General features: G+C 43.3%; 1 protein-coding gene and 1 pseudogene across 3 annotated transcripts in view; one reads left to right on the top strand and one right to left on the bottom strand.

The window, feature by feature from the left end:
* LOC146644493 (stonustoxin subunit alpha-like) overlaps nucleotides 1-18,554 on the top strand; it is a 231,698-nt gene that overhangs the window by 188,767 nt on the left and 24,377 nt on the right. Inside the window, exons 1-5 of one of the 3 annotated variants that reach the window (XM_085396006.1) lie at nucleotides 13,047-13,221; nucleotides 13,471-13,572; nucleotides 14,153-14,231; nucleotides 15,478-15,682; nucleotides 15,840-17,628. The exons of the other annotated variants lie outside the window; for them this stretch is intronic. Coding sequence (XP_085252132.1) covers nucleotides 13,103-13,221; nucleotides 13,471-13,572; nucleotides 14,153-14,231; nucleotides 15,478-15,682; nucleotides 15,840-17,628 — 2,294 coding nt within the window. The 5' untranslated portion in view covers nucleotides 13,047-13,102. Of the gene's footprint in view, nucleotides 1-13,046; nucleotides 13,222-13,470; nucleotides 13,573-14,152; nucleotides 14,232-15,477; nucleotides 15,683-15,839; nucleotides 17,629-18,554 lie in introns of those variants that run through there. 3 annotated transcript variants of the gene reach the window in all.
* LOC146644494 (uncharacterized) lies at nucleotides 8,954-10,102 on the bottom strand (annotated as a pseudogene).

Here is an 18,554-nt window from a genome sequence, read left to right as displayed (position 1 = left end):
ATCAAGATCTTGAATCAAATAAGTCAAATACATACATTCCTGAATTGTTGCTGCTAATGCCATGTATTCGGCTTCACAAGTTGATAATGCTGTAGTTGTCTGCTTTTTGGTTTTCCATGATATCAAAGGACCATTTTCATTTAGGCTTACACAATAACCTGTCATACTGCGTCTATCAGAAACATCGGATGCCCAATCTGCATCACTGTATGCTTGTAGACCCAGTTTTCCACTTGAACATTTCCTAAAACACAGTTCTCTCCCTCGACTTCCTTTTAAATACCTCAAAACATGTTTCACTGCTGTCCAATCATCAACAGTTGGCGCACTGAAATATTGTGACAGTTTGCTGACAACATAGCTTAAATCAGGTCGCGTACAATGGCTCAGATAGATAAGACATCCTACCGCTTCACGATATCTCCTCACATCTGGTAATGTCTCGAATTTATCAGAATGAGTCCATTTCTGTTCACAGGGTGTTAACCGTGGCTTACAGTTTTGCATGTTAAATCTCTTTAAAATGTTCTCAATATATACTTTCTGTGACATTGTGACACATTCTTTTTCTTGAAGAAAATCTATTCCTAGAAAATGGTTAAGCTTCCCCAGATCTTTCATTTGGAATTTAGAAGAGAGCATTTCTTTCACACCTGAAAGCACATTTTCATTATTAGCTGCAATGAGTAAATCATCCACCCACACTATGATGATTACTTTTTCACTTTCAGTGACTTTTGAATACACACAATGATCAGCAATATTTTGTCTAAATCCACAACTGCTTAAATAGTCATGTAAGGTTTGATTCCAGTTACGACCCGATTGCTTCAGCCCATAAAGTGATTTCTTTAGTCTATACACCAGTTTATTAGTCTCACTTGATTCTATCTCAAAACCTTCTGGTTGTTGTATATATATTTCTTCATTTATTGGTGCATGTAGATAGGCGGTTTTTACATCCATCTGGTGAACCAACATATCATCCTGAACCACTTTCTGCATCAAAACTCTCACACTCGATAAATTAGCAGTCGGTGAAAAAGTCTCCTCATAATCAACTCCTTTCGTTTGACTAAAACCTTTAGCCACAAATCGAGCTTTATATCTGTCTGATCCGTCTGAGTTCTTTTTAACGGCATAAACCCATTTACCCCCCACTGCTTTCTTTCCCTCTGGTAAGGTGGTTAAAGTAAATGTGTCATTCTCCTTAAGGGATTGAATTTCTTCATTCATCGCTCTTTCCCATTCTTTTGACTTGCTTGACACAATAGCTTCGCTAAATGATGTGGGTATTTCACACAACAATCTGTAGCAATAATCGACACTAGTTTGCATCTGTTCATTTTCACACTCTTTCACATCCGTGATATAGTCACTCAAATAATCAGGTCTCTTTCTAATTCTGGATGGATAACGTGTAGCTCCAGCATCTACTTTATCATCAGTTTTAACCTCAGACTCAGTTTGACTGCTTTCACTACCATCCTGAACATCCTCATCCTTCGTCTGTTTGGACCCACCATCTTTTCTGGATTCATAAACCTCATCTTCACACATCTGATCACTCTGTGTTTGTTGATCCATTGTCACGGGATTTAGTATTTTTATCAATCTGTGCTTTTCAACTTTCCCGGTTTTTGGGAAATAGATCAAATATGCTGGACTGTTTTTGTCATATCCCAAGAAAACACCTTTGTCGCATCTTGGATCCAGTTTTCCCCTATTTTGTTTATAAGCATAGCACAATGATCCGAATTTCTTCATTCTAGAAAGATCAGGTCTTTTTCCAGTTAACATCTTATACGCTGTCTGACCTGTGCGTTTGTTAAAACACCGGTTCCGAATCACTCCCGCGGTTTGTACTGCATATGGCCATAAAGACTTTGGCAATTCGCTCTCAACTAACATGCATCTCGCCATGTCAAAAAGTGTACGCCAGTTCCTCTCTGCTGTTCCATTTTGATGAGGCGAATATGGCGCCGAAGTTTCCTGCCTAATGCCGTGTCTACTTAACAAATCTCTGAACTGTCTACTTGTAAATTCAGTTCCATTATCAGAACGAATGCACTTGATTTTCCCATACGATGCCACCTCTGCAATAAATCTTTCAGTTGCCTGAGTTGTATCACTTTTGTGTTTCAGATTATATACAAATGTTGCACCTGAATAATCATCAACAAACGACAAAACGTACTTAAACCCTTCTTTAGAGTTTGGCGTAATCGGACCAGCTAAATCCGTATGTACCAACTCTAATGCTGTCCTGGCCTTTTCATCGGGTTCTCGGTTCCTAGTTTGGATAAACTTCCCTTGTATACAGGCTTCACATTGCATATTTTTGTTGATTTTACCCTTAATGTCCATTCCATCGACGACATTTTGCAAATTTTGAACATCCTCATAATTACAGTGTCCTGGGATTTCATGCCACGTTTGCATATCAAAACATCCATTACATTTCTCCTCAAACTCTTGCACAGTATTTATAAAGAACAGTCTCTCATGTTCACATATAGGGAATTTTGTTCCATCAACATGTTTAAGAAAACTGTCCCCGTGTTTGAAAACCACAGTGGCTCCGTTACTAGTAGCTGCTTTTACTGACAAAATGTCCTGTGGAAACGATGGAATGTAGAGTGCTTGTTTCAATGTTACCTTGTGACTTCGTCCTTTACTGTCAATCATACTTATCTCAGCATCTCCTCGCCGCTTTGCAGCTCCTCTGCTCCGCCTTCCGTCAGCCAACTCTACACAATGAGCCTCGGGTCGAAATGTATCATCAAAAGTCTTAAAACTCTTGAGCTTCGTAAAGATATGTGACGTCGCTCCCGTATCCACCAGTAGCTGATTGTTCAGCATCTCCCGGCCGCCGTCCGGGACCCTCTGGGGTTCGGAGCCCGTCTTGAACGCGTAGTCCTTCTCCACAACCCCTCTCGCTTCATCCCGTCTCAGCTTCCTTCTACAGGTCGCATCTTTGTGTGTACTACTCCGGCAAAAACTGCACCATACTCTGGATCGGCACGTTCTTGCAGTGTGTCCCTTTAGTCCACATTTAAAACACACAATCTCATTATTCTTTGATCTTCGGTCGTCTGCTCGCCATAAAGTAGAATCCTGGTCTAATTGCACTTTTGTCCTCATTACGTTGTCATCTGTTACAGCCGCACGCATTCTCTCGGTTTCTTCATAACTTCTAAGTTTTACTTTAAACTCTGAGAATGTGATTTTTGCTTCGCTCTGTGTAACGTGCACAATCAGGGGTTTAAATGTCTCTGGTAGTCCTTTCATTATCATTGCGATCAGAAGTCCATCAGTTAATTGCTCACCCGCATTTTTCAACGCTGTGATAATTGCTTCTGCTCGGATAATATAGTCCGTCACACTTTCATTCCTTTCATTTGTGAGAGAAGTAAGTTCAGTGTACAGACTTATAATCCGTGGCTTGCCCACTCCTGCATAATGACCTCTCAAGATTCTTAGAGCTTTCCGTCCGTCATCAACTGCATCTCTCATAACTAACGATAAACTTTTGTCATCTAGAAAGTGTATCAACTCTGCATATGCTTCTGCATTTTTGTCATCATCTTCACCTTCGGCTTCTTCATCACCCTCAGCCTTTAAGATGACATCTTTCAAACCTTGTAGTCTGAGATGACCAAGGAACTTCGTTTCCCATATCTCATATTTCCTTTCATCTCCATCAAACTGCAAACGGGAATATCGACTACCTGACTCTGCCGTGCGTCTGCTCATGATGCACAAAATCGCTTACTCACTCAATCGTGCCAAACTTTTAACACCTGCCGGTAACTTGCGGTTTCAGGAAACGCTGCCCTTCCTTTGCAGTTACAGGACCTCCTCTTTACTGCTGTCTGGGCCCATAACCTGTTAGCAGAGCTGCCCTGTGCAGCATTTATGGCATAATACTTTTAAGGGAGAATAAAAAGTCGACACATACATCTCATTCCTGACGGAGGACTCTACCACAACCCCTCTCCAGTCCATTCACAGAGTCATTGCATGGTAAGACATGGATAGGATGTGGGCGGGGCCTTTTACCGTCATTTTATTGAGACACAAAGTACAAACACCTGTGGACACATAATCCAACACAGGTGGTGGTCCTGCACCCCCTCGTCACACCCCAGCAGAGGAGCTGGCCCTAAGGTTGATTGCCACCAGACCCATTGTTGAGGGCATCCCTGGGGGCAGCTCTTCCATAGACCAGAAGCCGGGGTGCAGTAGCAGCAGCACCTACATAACTGGTGAATGGGCTCATGATTCCATGTGCACAATGTAAAATATGTGGTTGTTGCCTCAATGAAAATGCTATTCGTACTGTGACATTCATTGGCACTGTGGGTTTTCTCTGTGTGTAGTGTTACATGACACTCCATCACTTTTACCTGTTCCCATGGAAGGGGTGACTGGAGCATGCATAGTAAGTTGGGAGATATACATATATCTGTCCCCACCCAATTGTACAGACCAATAGGCTGTACCACATCCCTTTGTAACACCATTGTGTTACCATTGCACAGGACAGTGACGCAACCCTGTCAGATGACTGTGGTTTGGAGGAAGACCCTGTGAGTACATGCATGAATTGGCCTGAATTGCCATCTACTTGTGTACTGCCATGTGTGTCTGACTGCAGTATGATTTGCAGGCCAAGAGGCCGGCAGAGAGGCCTGATACAGAGGTGGGCAGTGTTGTGATTAATTATACTGCCTACATGACATGTATTCCCCGTTAAATGTTGTCACTACAATTGACACAGGGTGACATTCGTCTGCTCTACAAGAGAAGTCTCCAGCAAAAAATGGAGTATACTGAGCTGAAGAAACAAAAGCTCCTAGGTGAAATCGAACTACAAGCTCTAATGAGGCATAAACTTCAACTGGAAATCGAGTTGCTTCAAAAGGAACTCCTGAGTAAGTAAGAATACACTTTCATACGGAGCACTATTGCTGACCTTGCGTGACACAGTATATATGATCTGTTTTTCCAGTCAACTGATGACTGGCTTGTGTGTGATGGGACAGACAAAGATGCTCAAATAAAGGTCAATAGAAAATATGTCATGTCATTTTTTTATTATTCGAAATTGTGTTGCACAATCCTGTCCCGTGCAGCTCTGCCACTAGGTTGGTTCAAGTGCACTGGCTGGAGGTCATCATCAGGCTGCACCTCCACCACGGGGGTCCTCTCTTTTCTGATGGTGGCAATGTTGTGCAGTACGGCACATGCAACAATAATGTCACATGCCCTGTCAGGTGCAACCCTCAGGCGTTTCAGACACTGAAATCGTTCCTTCAGTTGCCCAAAGGTCATTTCAATGCGTGCCCTTGTCCTGGCTAGAGCTGCATTGTAGCGGGTTTGTGGCCCAGGGTTGGGGGTCAGGGAACGGTGTCATGAAGTACTGCCTGCATGCATAACCTCTGTCTCCGAGGAGAATCCCATCGTAGGCCCCTGTGTAATGGGGAAATGCTGTTATGTTATGCCCGAAATGAGTATGAAGTATCAAAATAAGCCTCTTTTACTTACCACGCTCAAATGATGTGCATAACCCTGACTCTCTGAAGATCCTTGAGTCATGCACTGATCCGGGCCATTTAGCTTCCACATTTGTGATATGGCACATAGAGTCACACACCATCTGAGGGATTCCATTATATGTGAACACACTCCTCCCACTATATATTGCCATCTTGAATGTTAGTATTACTCACCTGCACATTTATACTGTGGCCCCCCTTTCGATTGACAAAGTCCCCTTCATTGGGGCCTGGGGGGGCCTTGATCGCAATGTGTGTGCAGTCTATGGTACCAATCACATTCGGGAAGCCTGCGGACGATCGAGCTACAGTTACCGACATAGGTCATGATTGCATCACATTCACTATCGAATTTACTGTACCTGCAATGGCAAAAAAGCCCTGTTTGACGACCTGTGGTCTTAAGTGGCTTGGAAAAACCACAAACACACCCAGGAAATGCTTGAGTGCCAGGTACACTTTGCGAATGGCCCGGCAGACGGCACTTTTGCCAACGTTCTCTGCGTCTCCAACAGCATACAGAAACGTGCCACTCGCAAAGTAACGCAAGGCAATGCACACAGTTTGTGCAGTTGTTAATGCCCGACTACGGTGAGTGGTACTCTTAACATGGGGATCCAGCAAGTTGGTTAGGTAGATGACACCCTCACGGGAAAATCGGTATCTCTCTATGAGCACACTGTCACGCTGTGCTAAAGGATCCTGTCTATCCCGCAATATACGTTGGATTCTGAACACTCTCCTTATCACTCTTGCACCTTCCGCAATGGGTGGCTCGCGTACAAACGGACAGGACATGGCTGCGACAGGCTTCCCAAATCACCTTCGATTTTATAGCCGTGGTCTGTCATCTTGATTACACGAAGTAATTTACTATTACTACTCTGGAATGTGTGTTGCATCTGGCGTGATCACCTACACTCAACAAAAATATAAACGCAACACCTTTGTTACTGCTCCCATTCCCCATGGGATGGACGTAGAGACCTAAAATTCATTCCAGATACACAATATAACCATCCCTCCCAAACAGTGGTCACAAATCAGTCCAAATGTGTGGTAGTGGGCGCATCTGCTATATTGAGATAATCCATCCCACCTCACAGGTGTGCCACATCAGGATGCTGATCTGACATCATGAGTAGTGCACAGGTGTACCTCAGACTGCCCACAACAAAAGGCCACCCTTGAATGTGCAGTTTTGTCTCACAGCAAAATGCCACAGATGCCACAAGCAATGAGGGAGCGTGCAATTGGCATGCTGACAGCAGGAATGTCAACCAGATCTGTCGCCCGTGCATTGAATGTTCATTTCTCAACCATAAGCCGTCTCCACAGGCGTTTCAGAGAATATGGCAGCACATCCAACCGGCCTCACAACCGCAGACCTCGTGTAACCACACCAGCCCAGGACCTCCACATCCAGCAGGTTCACCTCCAAGATCGTCTGAGACCAGCCACCCAGACAGCTGCTGGAACAATTGGTTTGCACAACCAAACAATTTCTGCACAAACTGTCAGAAACCGTCTCAGGGACGCTCAACTGCATGCCCGTCGTCCTCATCGGGGTCTTGACCTGACTCCAGCTCGTCGCCGTAACAGACTTGTGTGGGCAAATGCTCACATTCGATGGCGTCTGGCACGTTGGAGAGGTGTGCGCTTCACGGATGAATCATGGTTCACATTGTTCAGGGCAGATGGCAGCTGAGAATGTCCCAGTTCTTGCATGGCCAGCATACTCACCGGACATGTCACCCATTGAGCATGTTCGGGATGTGCTTGACCGGCGTATACGACAGCGTGTACCAGTTCCCACGAATATCCAACAACCTCGCACAGCCATTGAAGTGGAGCGGACCAACATTCCACAGGCCACAATTGACAATCTGATAGACTCCATGCGACGATGTGTTGCACTGCATGAGGCAAATGGTGGTCACACCAGATACTGACCGGTTCTGGGTCCCCAGACCCCCAATAGCGCAAAAAACTGCACATTCCAGGGTGGCCTTTTGTTGTGGGCAGTCTGAGGTACACCTGTGCACTACTCATGATGTCAGATCAGCATCCTGATGTGGCACACCTGTGAGGTGGGATGGATTATCTCAATATAGCAGATGTGCCCACTACCACACATTTGGACTGATTTGTGACCACTGTTTGGGAGGGATGGTTATATTGTGTATCTGGAATGAATTTTAGGTCTCTACGTCCATCCCATGGGGAATGGGAGCAGTAACAAAGGTGTTGCGTTTATATTTTTGTTGAGTGTACATGACATAGCGTGATTACTAGTACATTTCCCTTTTTTTAGGAAATGACCTGTATGTATCTGTGTGGAATCAATAAAAGGATCAAGTACTGCATTATCTTTGGTTACATTGATGTTATTTATTTATGGTGAAACAGTGGTGGAATATCGCTGTTGCTTTCGTATAAATGAAGCGGACATACCTGCGTGGCCGCGATCTAATCCTGTTTACATAAAGTAAGCCTGCTCCCGAGCAGGTTTACGCTTACGGCTCTGTTGCTATGGCAGCAAGTCCCGGATGAGCTTCGGGGAACCGAACGATCCAAGATCACGCGAAATCGTCAACAATCTAATCCAGCTAACCTACTTAGCGAGGTACGAAGAACGGGCCCCTGCAGGCCTGATGGGTGTGGCCCTGCTGGAGGACTGGCCACAGCTGAGGCCCATGCCACGCACCTGCAGCTGATTCGGCTGGTCGGGGGAGCTATTTAGGAGAGTGATGGAGCTCCCACCGGCGGGATTGTTGAGTTACACTCCAAGTGTGTGTCTAGCAGAGGTGGGAACAGGTCATTGTTTTGCAAGCCTCAAGTAAGTCTCAAGTCACGAGTCAAGTCTTAAGTCAAGCCAGACAACTTTCAAGTCGAGTCCCACGTCTGAAACTTTGAATTTCAAGTCCTTTCAAGTCTTGTTTTTAAACAATGTTGCAGTTATATGTTAAATGTACATAATAGACCATGTGTTCTTTTTTAATCTGTATTTATCTCAAGACCTAATGAAACAAGTGAACTTACAAAATACGCACCAACTAATTCTGAAATTGCACCTTTATTATGTTCAGCTCAATTAAACTTTGCTGCAAGAATAGTCTTCCTCTAAATTACAAATTCACAGAATAAATGCAAAAGCAGAACTTCCTGCTGAAACAAAAAGGGCTGAGATTTCCTTATGTACAAAACAATGAACCATGACAGTAAATGTAGTGCAGTGTGATTAGCTTGTCCTCTCTCTCTCATCTAGTCTCTGTGTGAACAGGTGTGAACAAGTGTGTTTGTATGTGTCCATGTGTGAGTGACAGAGGGAAAAACAAAACATATATATATATAAATGAACAAGAATGTGCACTTTAAGTTATTTCAGTTAACTATTCTGCATTAAACTTGCAAAAGACCAAATTGGCCAAAAGTCTGTCAGTCATTTGTGCACGATGAGGCCGTAGAATGATGCCACCATAGCTGAACACTCGCTCCACAGGAGCACTACATGCAGGTACTGCCAAAACTCTGGTGGCCACACGAAACAGAGAAGTCTGCATGTTCATTGCCCAGAACAAGAGGGCGTTCTGCCCATCAGCAATACCCAGGTAGTGACTTAGCTGTAGAGCTGGACTCTTCCCCACATCCTTCTGCCTCTTACAGTAAGCAGCAAAGAGTCCTCCATCTTCACAGGCCTCTTGGTGTTCCTCACCAGGAGTCACAGGTGCTCTGACTTTGCAGGATCTGCCGCATCTTGCAGGATCAGATCTGGCAAAACAAATTAACAACAGCAAAAGAGCCTTTATTACAATTTTAGACAAATATAAACTATATTCAATCTTTACCTTCAACTTTTTGTGTCACCTCTGTCTTTATGTCACAACTGCCCAACACATGTTGTTCCACCCACAACAGAGAAAATGCTGGATCCAAAGCAGCTGCTTTAAGGTACACTGGATCTGAAAAGGGGGCAGTGATCCCATCTTCGGCTCTAGCCATTTGCACAAGGATAAAGATTCCAAGAAATCTTTTGTTCAAAGATGCTTGGAGGCTCCTGACCAGACCATTCAGGAAATGGACTTGAGGCTTCAGTTTCTCCAGGTGGTGATTGAGGGACAGCACGGATGGAACAACAGCACTAATCGTGACTATTTTCTCACCTTGTGTCAAATCTGTTGCTTCTCCAAAAGGCTTCAAGATGTCCACCATCTCCTTCAACAGGTTCCGCTCTCGTGTTGTGAATAATAACTCCTTGTGCCCAGCCATTTCAAGAACAGCTTTTTAGATGTTCACATTGGAGAAGTGCCTTCACTTGTCTCAGTGTTGAATTCCATCTTGTGATTACAGCTGCAGGGATCGCTTTCTGTTCACCAAATTCAGCTTCAAACACATCTTTGAATGTTGTGCTTGTGTGCAGTAGAGAGCTGAGCTTAGATGACTTTGAAAGTGAAGGAGATGCCACTTTGGTCTCTGACAAACCATCTTTCACCACCAGCTGAAGTGTGTGTGCAAAACACTGCAGGCGCTGTGTCTTTGCCACAGCAGCACCTACTGTTTCCTGATCTTCCAAGGTTAAGTCGTGCCAGAGCTCTGGGTCGTCAAGATGATCACCATCATCATCATCATGTTCCTCAGCTTGCTCAGTGGGGGAGCACACAGTGAATGCTTTCTGCATATTGGCAGCATTGTCACTAATAATATAGTCTAGTTTATCTTTGATGTTGTATTCGTCACATATAGCTTCAAATCTCTCACAGATTCTTTCACCAGTGTGTAATCCTTTGAAGCGGTCAAAGGCCAGCAGTTTGGGTTTCAGCTGCATCCTCTCTGTCTCTTTCTGTATCCAGTGCACAGTGATACCAAGGAAACCCCTCATCCTTCGGTCCGACCAAATGTCCACGGTGACTGAAACATGATCAGTCTCGCTCAACTGAGTTTTTAACATTGAACGTTTCTCAGCAGCGAGGTTCTCTGTTTTTCATGTAATTGTTCTGCGACATACCGGGCTGTATTTTCTGTCACCAAGCGTCAGAAAGTGCCGAAAATTCTTGTTTTCTACAATAGAAAGGGGCTGGTTGCAACCAATAATCAAGTCACTTAATAATGCATGGGTGATAGCTTTCTGCTGTGGATGAGTCATGCTGTACTGTCCGGCACAAGTGTCCATAAACTGTGATATGGAAGGCTGTTGAGGTTCATTTGTGATCCTCTTTTTCATCTGGTATTCTTCAAATCTGAGAGAGGTTAGCATCTTAGACTCATGTCAGAAATTCCATTACAGCCATTCATGAATTTAAGTTAGTAGACAGTCAGATGTCTATTCATATTAATGTACAGAATTCACCTGCTTGCTGCTACTACTGCACATTCACCCAGTGTATATACTATATACTATATGTATGTATATATATATATATATATATAATGTTCTTCCTCTACACGCCCCCCCCAATTTTTGCACATGTCGAGGAGCGTGTCAGGCTACATTTCACTGTGTGTTATACTTGTATAACTATGCATGTGACAAATACAGAACCTTGAACCTTGAAGGTAGAAAGTGTGACTGGATCTATAGACTGGAAACAGAGAAACTGACTGCAAATGTTTGTAGTATAAAAAAGTTTTGTTCCACTCAAAGTAAACAGGATGTCAGAGCTGAGCTGGTATTGGTATGTTCACATTCGTAGTGTCATTTCCAGTAGGTGGCCTCAGTGAACTTCACACTGAACCAGTCTGACCATTTTGAAGGGAAATGAAACAAAAAAAATCTGTTTCTACTCAATAAAGTTATGTGAAGGCAGATGAGGCCCCAAACGCAAAACTCACGGAGACAGGAACTGAACTCAGGAGACATTGACGACGCGACACTGAACTGAGGGAGACATGCACATAAATACACAGAGGGTTAACGAGGGAAGTGGGAGTACACGGGGAACACAGCTGACACAGATAATCGTAACGAGACAGGGCAGGAGTGAACACAACATGACGCACACTGACGAGAGACTGTCAAAGTAAAACAGGAAGTACACGGAGGTGCAGACAGGAGGAGAGAGAGCACAGACATAACGGGGAAAACATGGAATAAAACCCTCTGTGTATCTGGGCTCACAGATACACAGGAGGTAACCAAATAAGGAACATCTTAACTGAACAACCTAGGAACCACGGCATAAATAAAGAACAAAATACAAAACACACAAAACTAAGAGTACTGGGCCAACATGGCCCAGGACCATGACACAAAGTTTGCACAGTGATCAGGATCTATGAAAATGTTGGACTGATTCAGTTTGTCTTCTCTAAAATAACATTTTTCTCATTTCCATAAATCATTGATTAAATGATATTTTGATTGTGAATCACACTTTACTGAGTCAGTTGACGTTTTTAACATAAATGACTTACATTCTTTCTTCATGCGTTCCTGTTTTTACGTGTGTGAACAGGAAAATAAGGTCCTGTTGACTTTGCTCCAACAGGAAGTGACATTGACTGTTTCCCACAGAGAGCAGAGTCATGTCACTCAGACTTTTAGTCACTGAGAACATTTTTTTAAATACATTTTTTGGCCTTTTTCTGGCTTTATTAGATAGTTACAGAGAAGACTGACAGAAAAGGGAAAGACATGTGGCAAACGGCCGTGGGTCGGACCTGAACCCGGGCCGGCCGCTCAAAACATTTAAAGATGATTTTATATCACAGTCTATATTTAAATAGAATAAATCGGTGTTTATTTTAACCTGTTTAAATACATTTAGTGTTTTATCTCAAAGTATTAATGTTACAGTAATGTGCGGTCAGTATGTCATAATAATTTTAATAAGATTTTTGAATAGGAATAACAGTTAGCATGTAGATGTTGTATCAGTCTGAAGCTTTGTTATCTCACTTTTTAAAATATGAAAGTGTAGAAGAAGAAGCACTGACTGTAACGCAGTAAATACAAAGACTTCATTTAGCTTCATCATTTTATTTATTCATTTATTTTTATTTCTTATATAAATATTTTTATTAATATTCTTTTCACTGTAAATAAAACAATAGATGCTCTCTGCCAGATTCAAATGTAAAAACTGATTTACGTGATAATCCCAGCAGGATTATCAAATATTTATTAGTGTTACATGAACACAAGAACATGTTACATGTATGAAGTTCACATGTTGAACTCTGACAGTCACAGATATCATGCATGAACATCATGTGGTCCTAAAGTGTCTGAGTGACCATAAAAGAGCTTTAATGTAGTTTGATGCTGAGGTCGGAGTTTACAGTGAGCTGACTGTATCGTACTCAGAGCTGTTCCTAATGTTCTGTCCATGTGTTGCTTTTTTGGTTTGTTGTTGGAAGGTCTTAAATTTCAGAGTTAGCAGGTGAGATCAGGTTTCTCAGATCCCTGATGTGGATCATGTGACCTGGTTTCTAGGTTACATGACAGGTCAGAGGTCAGCGACTGTAACTCAGTTTCTTCTGTTAATGTGAACTCACTGAGTGTTTGTGGTTTACCTCTCAGACTGACTGAAGTCCACAAGAAGATGATGATGGAGGAAGAGGAGGACAGAGCAGAGTCTGCAGGGTCCAGCTGTCCCTCTGTGACCAGTGACCGGTCCAAAAATCTTCCTCCACACTTCAGTGCTGAACCTGGACCAACGAGGTAAGAGAACTGAACTCACTGAGAAATAATTCTGCACTGACATTATAATCAGTGTTGACTCTGGTTGATTGTCTGACTGTGTTTGTGAGCTGAGAGGAAATGAAAATGAGTTTGTAACAAAAATCAGTTTTGTCCAGTTTTCCTGTAAAAAGCTGAACTCTAATCTAAGAGGATGTTACTGACAGGAAACAGCTGCATTATCTGCAGTCTGTGTGATCACAGCTGCTTCAATCATGTTTGTGTCTGCAGAGGTCAGAGGTCACAGTCTGCAGGGTCCAGCTGTCCGTCTGTGAGGAGTGACCGGTCCAAAGGTTACACTCCATTCTTCAGTGGTGAACCTGGAGCAACGAGGTCAGAGAGCTGTGATGACTCCTTTACATGTTTGTGTTTCCTGGATAAATATGACCTGAAACATCCTCAGATTGTTACAAAGATTCATTAAAAAGAAAACAATGAAAGAGAAAAGATCCAAATGTTCGACTTGGTCATTTGCTGTTTGAGGACAGTGATGCTCATATCTGTGGGGAAAGTGTGACCTGAGTGGGTTCATGTTTGTCTTTAAAGAACAGAGCTGCTCTGATTCTCTTTGTGTCTGATCTGTTAAACAGTCTGAGAGGTCACACAGAGACCCAGCAGCTAAAGCCTGGATCATACTGGCTGCTGTTACTCCATCAGGACAACACTGAACCACAGTGGTGTGGATGGAAATCAATCAATAAATTCAGTGCAACATATAACAGCTTAAACTGTTCTAAAAAGGTTTTTTCAAAGGTTTAAAAGTGTTTACGGGGATATTTAACAGTTCTTTCAGAAGCACATACGTCAGACACAGGGTAGCAGCAACACTGACTGAACACAGCTTTTAGAGGCTAAATTCACATTTTAATAATGAAAGTGGCTTCATGTGTGTGTGTCCATGGTTCCTCCACAGAGTGGAGCAGCAGAGCTCAGAGGGTCCCAGCGGTCAGTCTGCCCAGCAGCATCAAACACAGCTGGACTCCATGTTTATGGTCTGTACATGTACAACAACTACTTTATTATTAATATTAATAATAATACATTTGTTTATAGGTCCCTTTCAGAACACCAAGGACTCTGTGGACTAAACGACCAAAAGAAACAAACTTTGAAATCAGACGGTGCAAATGTGATCACAGGGAAACGTTTTAAACATCGAGGCTTTAAACAGAAACCAAAGTGAAACAGTTTGTAGTCGAGATCAGTGGGAATGAAGCTGAATAACTGTTTCTTTAATAACTTAGTAAATGACAAACATGATGGAAATTAGCAGCATTAGCACTTACTGATGATGTGAGTCGACACTGGGCTGTATTGAGACGACCACATTAGGTGGAACTCAACTGTAATGGAAACCAGTGGATCCAGTCCAGTCGTGGCGACCTGTGGTGAGTCGATGTGAGCAGCTACTAATGGAAACAGGGCCATAGATGTGTTTGTGCTTAATAACAGTGAATCACAGGATTTTTACATCACTGTTAAAATCTCATGTTGTTTGTTAAAGTGTGCAGTTCAGGGTGTGTTACTAAAACTGTGGTTTGCTCACTTTCCAAAGACCCAGCCCCCATAAAAAGCAGCCAATCAGCTTCTAAGAGTTACACACCCACACATGTCTATCAAGTTAACTCTGGTCTAACACACTTGGATTTAGCTTGAAGAAGGTTCCTGTACGAGGACTGAAAATGATTCAGAGATGGTCTTTCCCCTTTCACATAAATGGCCTCCTTGACTCCGCCCTCAAACCAGCGTTCACATTTCCTCAGGGCCTTCTTGATGTGTTCTTCTGCCTCCCTGGCTGCTGTGTCTGTGGGGATGGTGTTTGTTCTGTGTTGTAGCGTCCTGATGACGCCCAGTTTGTGCTCCAGTGGATGATGAGAGTCAAACCTTAGATACTGATCTGTATGCGTAAACAGAGTGAACCTTTAAGACCAGCTGTCTGTACGATCAACTCTGTCACCTATAACATCTCCAAGTTTCTGGCTTTGATTCTCAGCCCGTTGGTAGTTCAGCTCTGAACATCAGTGAAATGTTTCTCCCACTGAAATCGCTGCATTCATATGAACAGAATCAACGTTTTGGGATCATGGAGTTGTGGACAAAGTCTCAGTTAATCAGATAAAGTCAAACTTACAATTGGTGAAGAGGTCGTGGATGATATACCCCTTGATCGTAAAGAAGTGGATGTTGTGTAGACTGAAGTTCAGAGTGGTGGGTCATTCATTTAGTATTCTGTTCCAGCTGCTGGAGGACAACATCATCACTTTTGTGAAGAACGAACTGAAGAAGATCCAGAAGGCTCTGAATCCAAATAAGCCCCAGTGCTTGGAGTTTCAGAGGGAGGATGATGAGCAGAGGAGAAACAGCAGAGAGGCATTTGTGAAGATCACAGTGGACTTCCTGAGGAGAATGAAGCAGGAGGAGCTGGCTGACCGTCTGCAGAGCAGTAAGAGGATTTATTACTTAAGGTTTTAAGCTGTTAGATAAATGAGAGACTTGTGATACCAGTGTGTTCAGTCATTTCTCAATGAGTCAGAAATTGTCATCAGCATTTTGTAAAATCTGATTGTTGAAATTGTATTTTTATTATTATTATTGTTCAGAACTTCCAGCTGCAGTTTGTCATCGTAACCTTAAATCTGCACTGAAGAAGAAGTTCCAGTGTGTGTTTGAGGGCATCGCTAAAGCAGGAAACCCAACCCTCCTGAATCAGATCTACACAGAGCTCTACATCACAGAGGGAGGGACTGCAGAGGTCAATGATGAACATGAGGTCAGACAGATTGAAACAGCAGCCAGGAAACCAGACAGACCAGAAACAAGAATCAGACAAGAAGACATCTTTAAAGCCTCACCTGGCAGAGATGAACCAATCAGAACAGTGCTGACAAAGGGAGTGGCTGGCATTGGGAAAACAGTCTTAACACAGAAATACAGCCTGGACTGGGCTGAAGACAAAGCCAACCAGGACATCCAGTTCATATTTCCATTCACTTTCAGAGAGCTGAATGTGCTGAAAGAGGAAAAGTTCAGCTTGGTGGGACTTGTTCATCACTTCTTTACTGAAACCAAAGAAGCAGGAATCTGCAGCTTTGAAGACGTCCAGGTTGTGTTCATCTTTGATGGTCTGGATGAGTGTCGACTTCCTCTGGACTTCCACAAAACTACAATCCTAACTAACCCTAGAAAGTCCACCTCAGTGGATGTGCTGCTGATAAACCTCATCAGGGGGAAACTGCTTCCCTCTGCTCGCCTCTGGATAACCACACGACCTGCAGCAGCCAATCAGATCCCTCCTGACTGTGTCGGCATGGTGACAGAGGTCAGAGGGTTCACTGACCCACAGAAGGAGGAGTACTTCAGGAAGAGATTCAGAGATAAGGAGCAGGCCAGCAGGATCATCTCCCACATCAAGACATCACGAAGCCTCCACATCATGTGCCACATCCCAGTCTTCTGCTGGATCACTGCTACAGTTCTGGAGGATGTGCTGGAAACCAGAGAGGGAGGACAGCTGCCCAAGACCCTGACTGAGATGTACATCCACTTCCTGGTGGTTCAGGCCAAAGTGAAGAAGGTCAAGTATGATGGAGGAGCTGAGACAGATCCACACTGGAGTCCAGAGAGCAGGAAGATGATGGAGTCTCTGGGAAAACTGGCTTTTGATCAGCTGCAGAAAGGAAACCTGATCTTCTATGAATCAGACCTGACAGAGTGTGGCATCGATATCAGAGCAGCCTCAGTGTACTCAGGAGTGTTCACACAGATCTTTAAAGAGGAGAGAGGACTGTACCAGGACAAGGTGTTCTGCTTCATCCATCTGAGTGCTCAGGAGTTTCTGGCTGCTCTTCATGTCCATCTGACCTTCATCAACGCTGGACTCAATCTGCTGGAAGAACAACGAACAACCTCCTGGTGGTTTAAACCATCTCTCCACCAGTGTGCTGTGAACAAAGCCTTACAGAGTTCAAATGGACACCTGGACTTGTTCCTCCGCTTCCTCCTGGGTCTTTCACTGCAGACCAGTCAGACTCTCCTACGAGGTCTGCTCACACAGACACGAAGTAGTTCAAGTAGCTCACAGACCAATCAGGAAACAGTCCAGTACATCAAGAAGAAGCTCAGTGAGAATCTGTCTGCAGAGAAAAGCATCAATCTGTTCCACTGTCTGAATGAACTGAATGATCGTTCTCTAGTGGAGGAGATCCAACAGTCCCTGAGATCAGGACGTCTCTCCACAGATTTACTGTCTCCTGCTCAGTGGTCAGCTCTGGTCTTCATCTTACTGTCATCAGAAAAAGATCTGCATGTGTTTGACCTGAAGAAATACTCTGCTTCAGAGGAGGCTCTTCTGAGGCTGCTGCCAGTGGTCGAAGCCTCCAATAAGGCTGTGTAAGTAAATATGTGATCATTCCTTTATTTATCACATAAACAGTGTAATGTGTGATGGACCCTTAAAACTTAAACAGATTTAACTAAATCATCATCAGCACTAAATACAGTATATTATAGTTAATGTTTGATGGCAGCAGTAAATGTCAGAGTGTCTTAAACATATCTGGGTGTCAGCTTTTATCAAAGTCATGTCCAGAATCATCCTGTAAGTAAAATTTATTTATACAGCAGCTTTCACAGGTCAAAAACCACAAAGTGCTTTACAATAGAAACAGGCAATAAAAACACAGAAGATAAAAACATTAAACAGCAAACACTGAACATCATACAGCCTAAAACTAGTTAAAGGCCACTCTGAATACTAGAGCCTGAATAAATGAGTTAGTGGGACCAGTAACAGCCTTTGACTGGAAGATCTCAGATGTGAGAAGAGCTGTAGGATTGTAGAAAGTCAGAAATATAGACTGGGACTAAAAGTAAGGACTAAATCTTTAAATAACTGTCGCGGGCTCCTTCTCCTAAACTTCCTCCGAACAAATACAGGCGTAGTCGGAAAGCATTCAGTGTGGATAATTTATTTATTTTGCCGGCCTCCCAGGTGCACAAAAAGTTATTTACAAAGAAATAGAACTGACTTAAGTCAGCACAAACAAATATCTATATACAAAACACAGTCTGCATGTTACCCTCTCTGTAACAGCTCACTGGAAAGAAAGCAAAAGCCACAGGTGGGCCCTGACCGCCTTCTCTTATACCCCATAGCCCCTCCCACTAGGCGTAATAGTCATCTCTTTATTATTATCAAACCGTCTTTCCCCCTCAGCTTATTTCCTGCTGTAGTCCTACAATACATATATGTATATACAGACATTTATGGCCACTTCCCGGCAGCCTACAGTGTTTCACAATAACACCAAACAAAC

This window comes from Rhamphochromis longiceps, linkage group LG22 (genome assembly GCF_057381845.1).
Source record: "Rhamphochromis longiceps isolate RC_006_pf linkage group LG22, R_longiceps_female_GT1.1, whole genome shotgun sequence".
Taxonomy (NCBI): domain Eukaryota; kingdom Metazoa; phylum Chordata; class Actinopteri; order Cichliformes; family Cichlidae; genus Rhamphochromis; species Rhamphochromis longiceps.
Note: the sequence above shows the minus strand (reverse complement) of the source record. Positions and strands in the feature narration are given on the sequence as shown.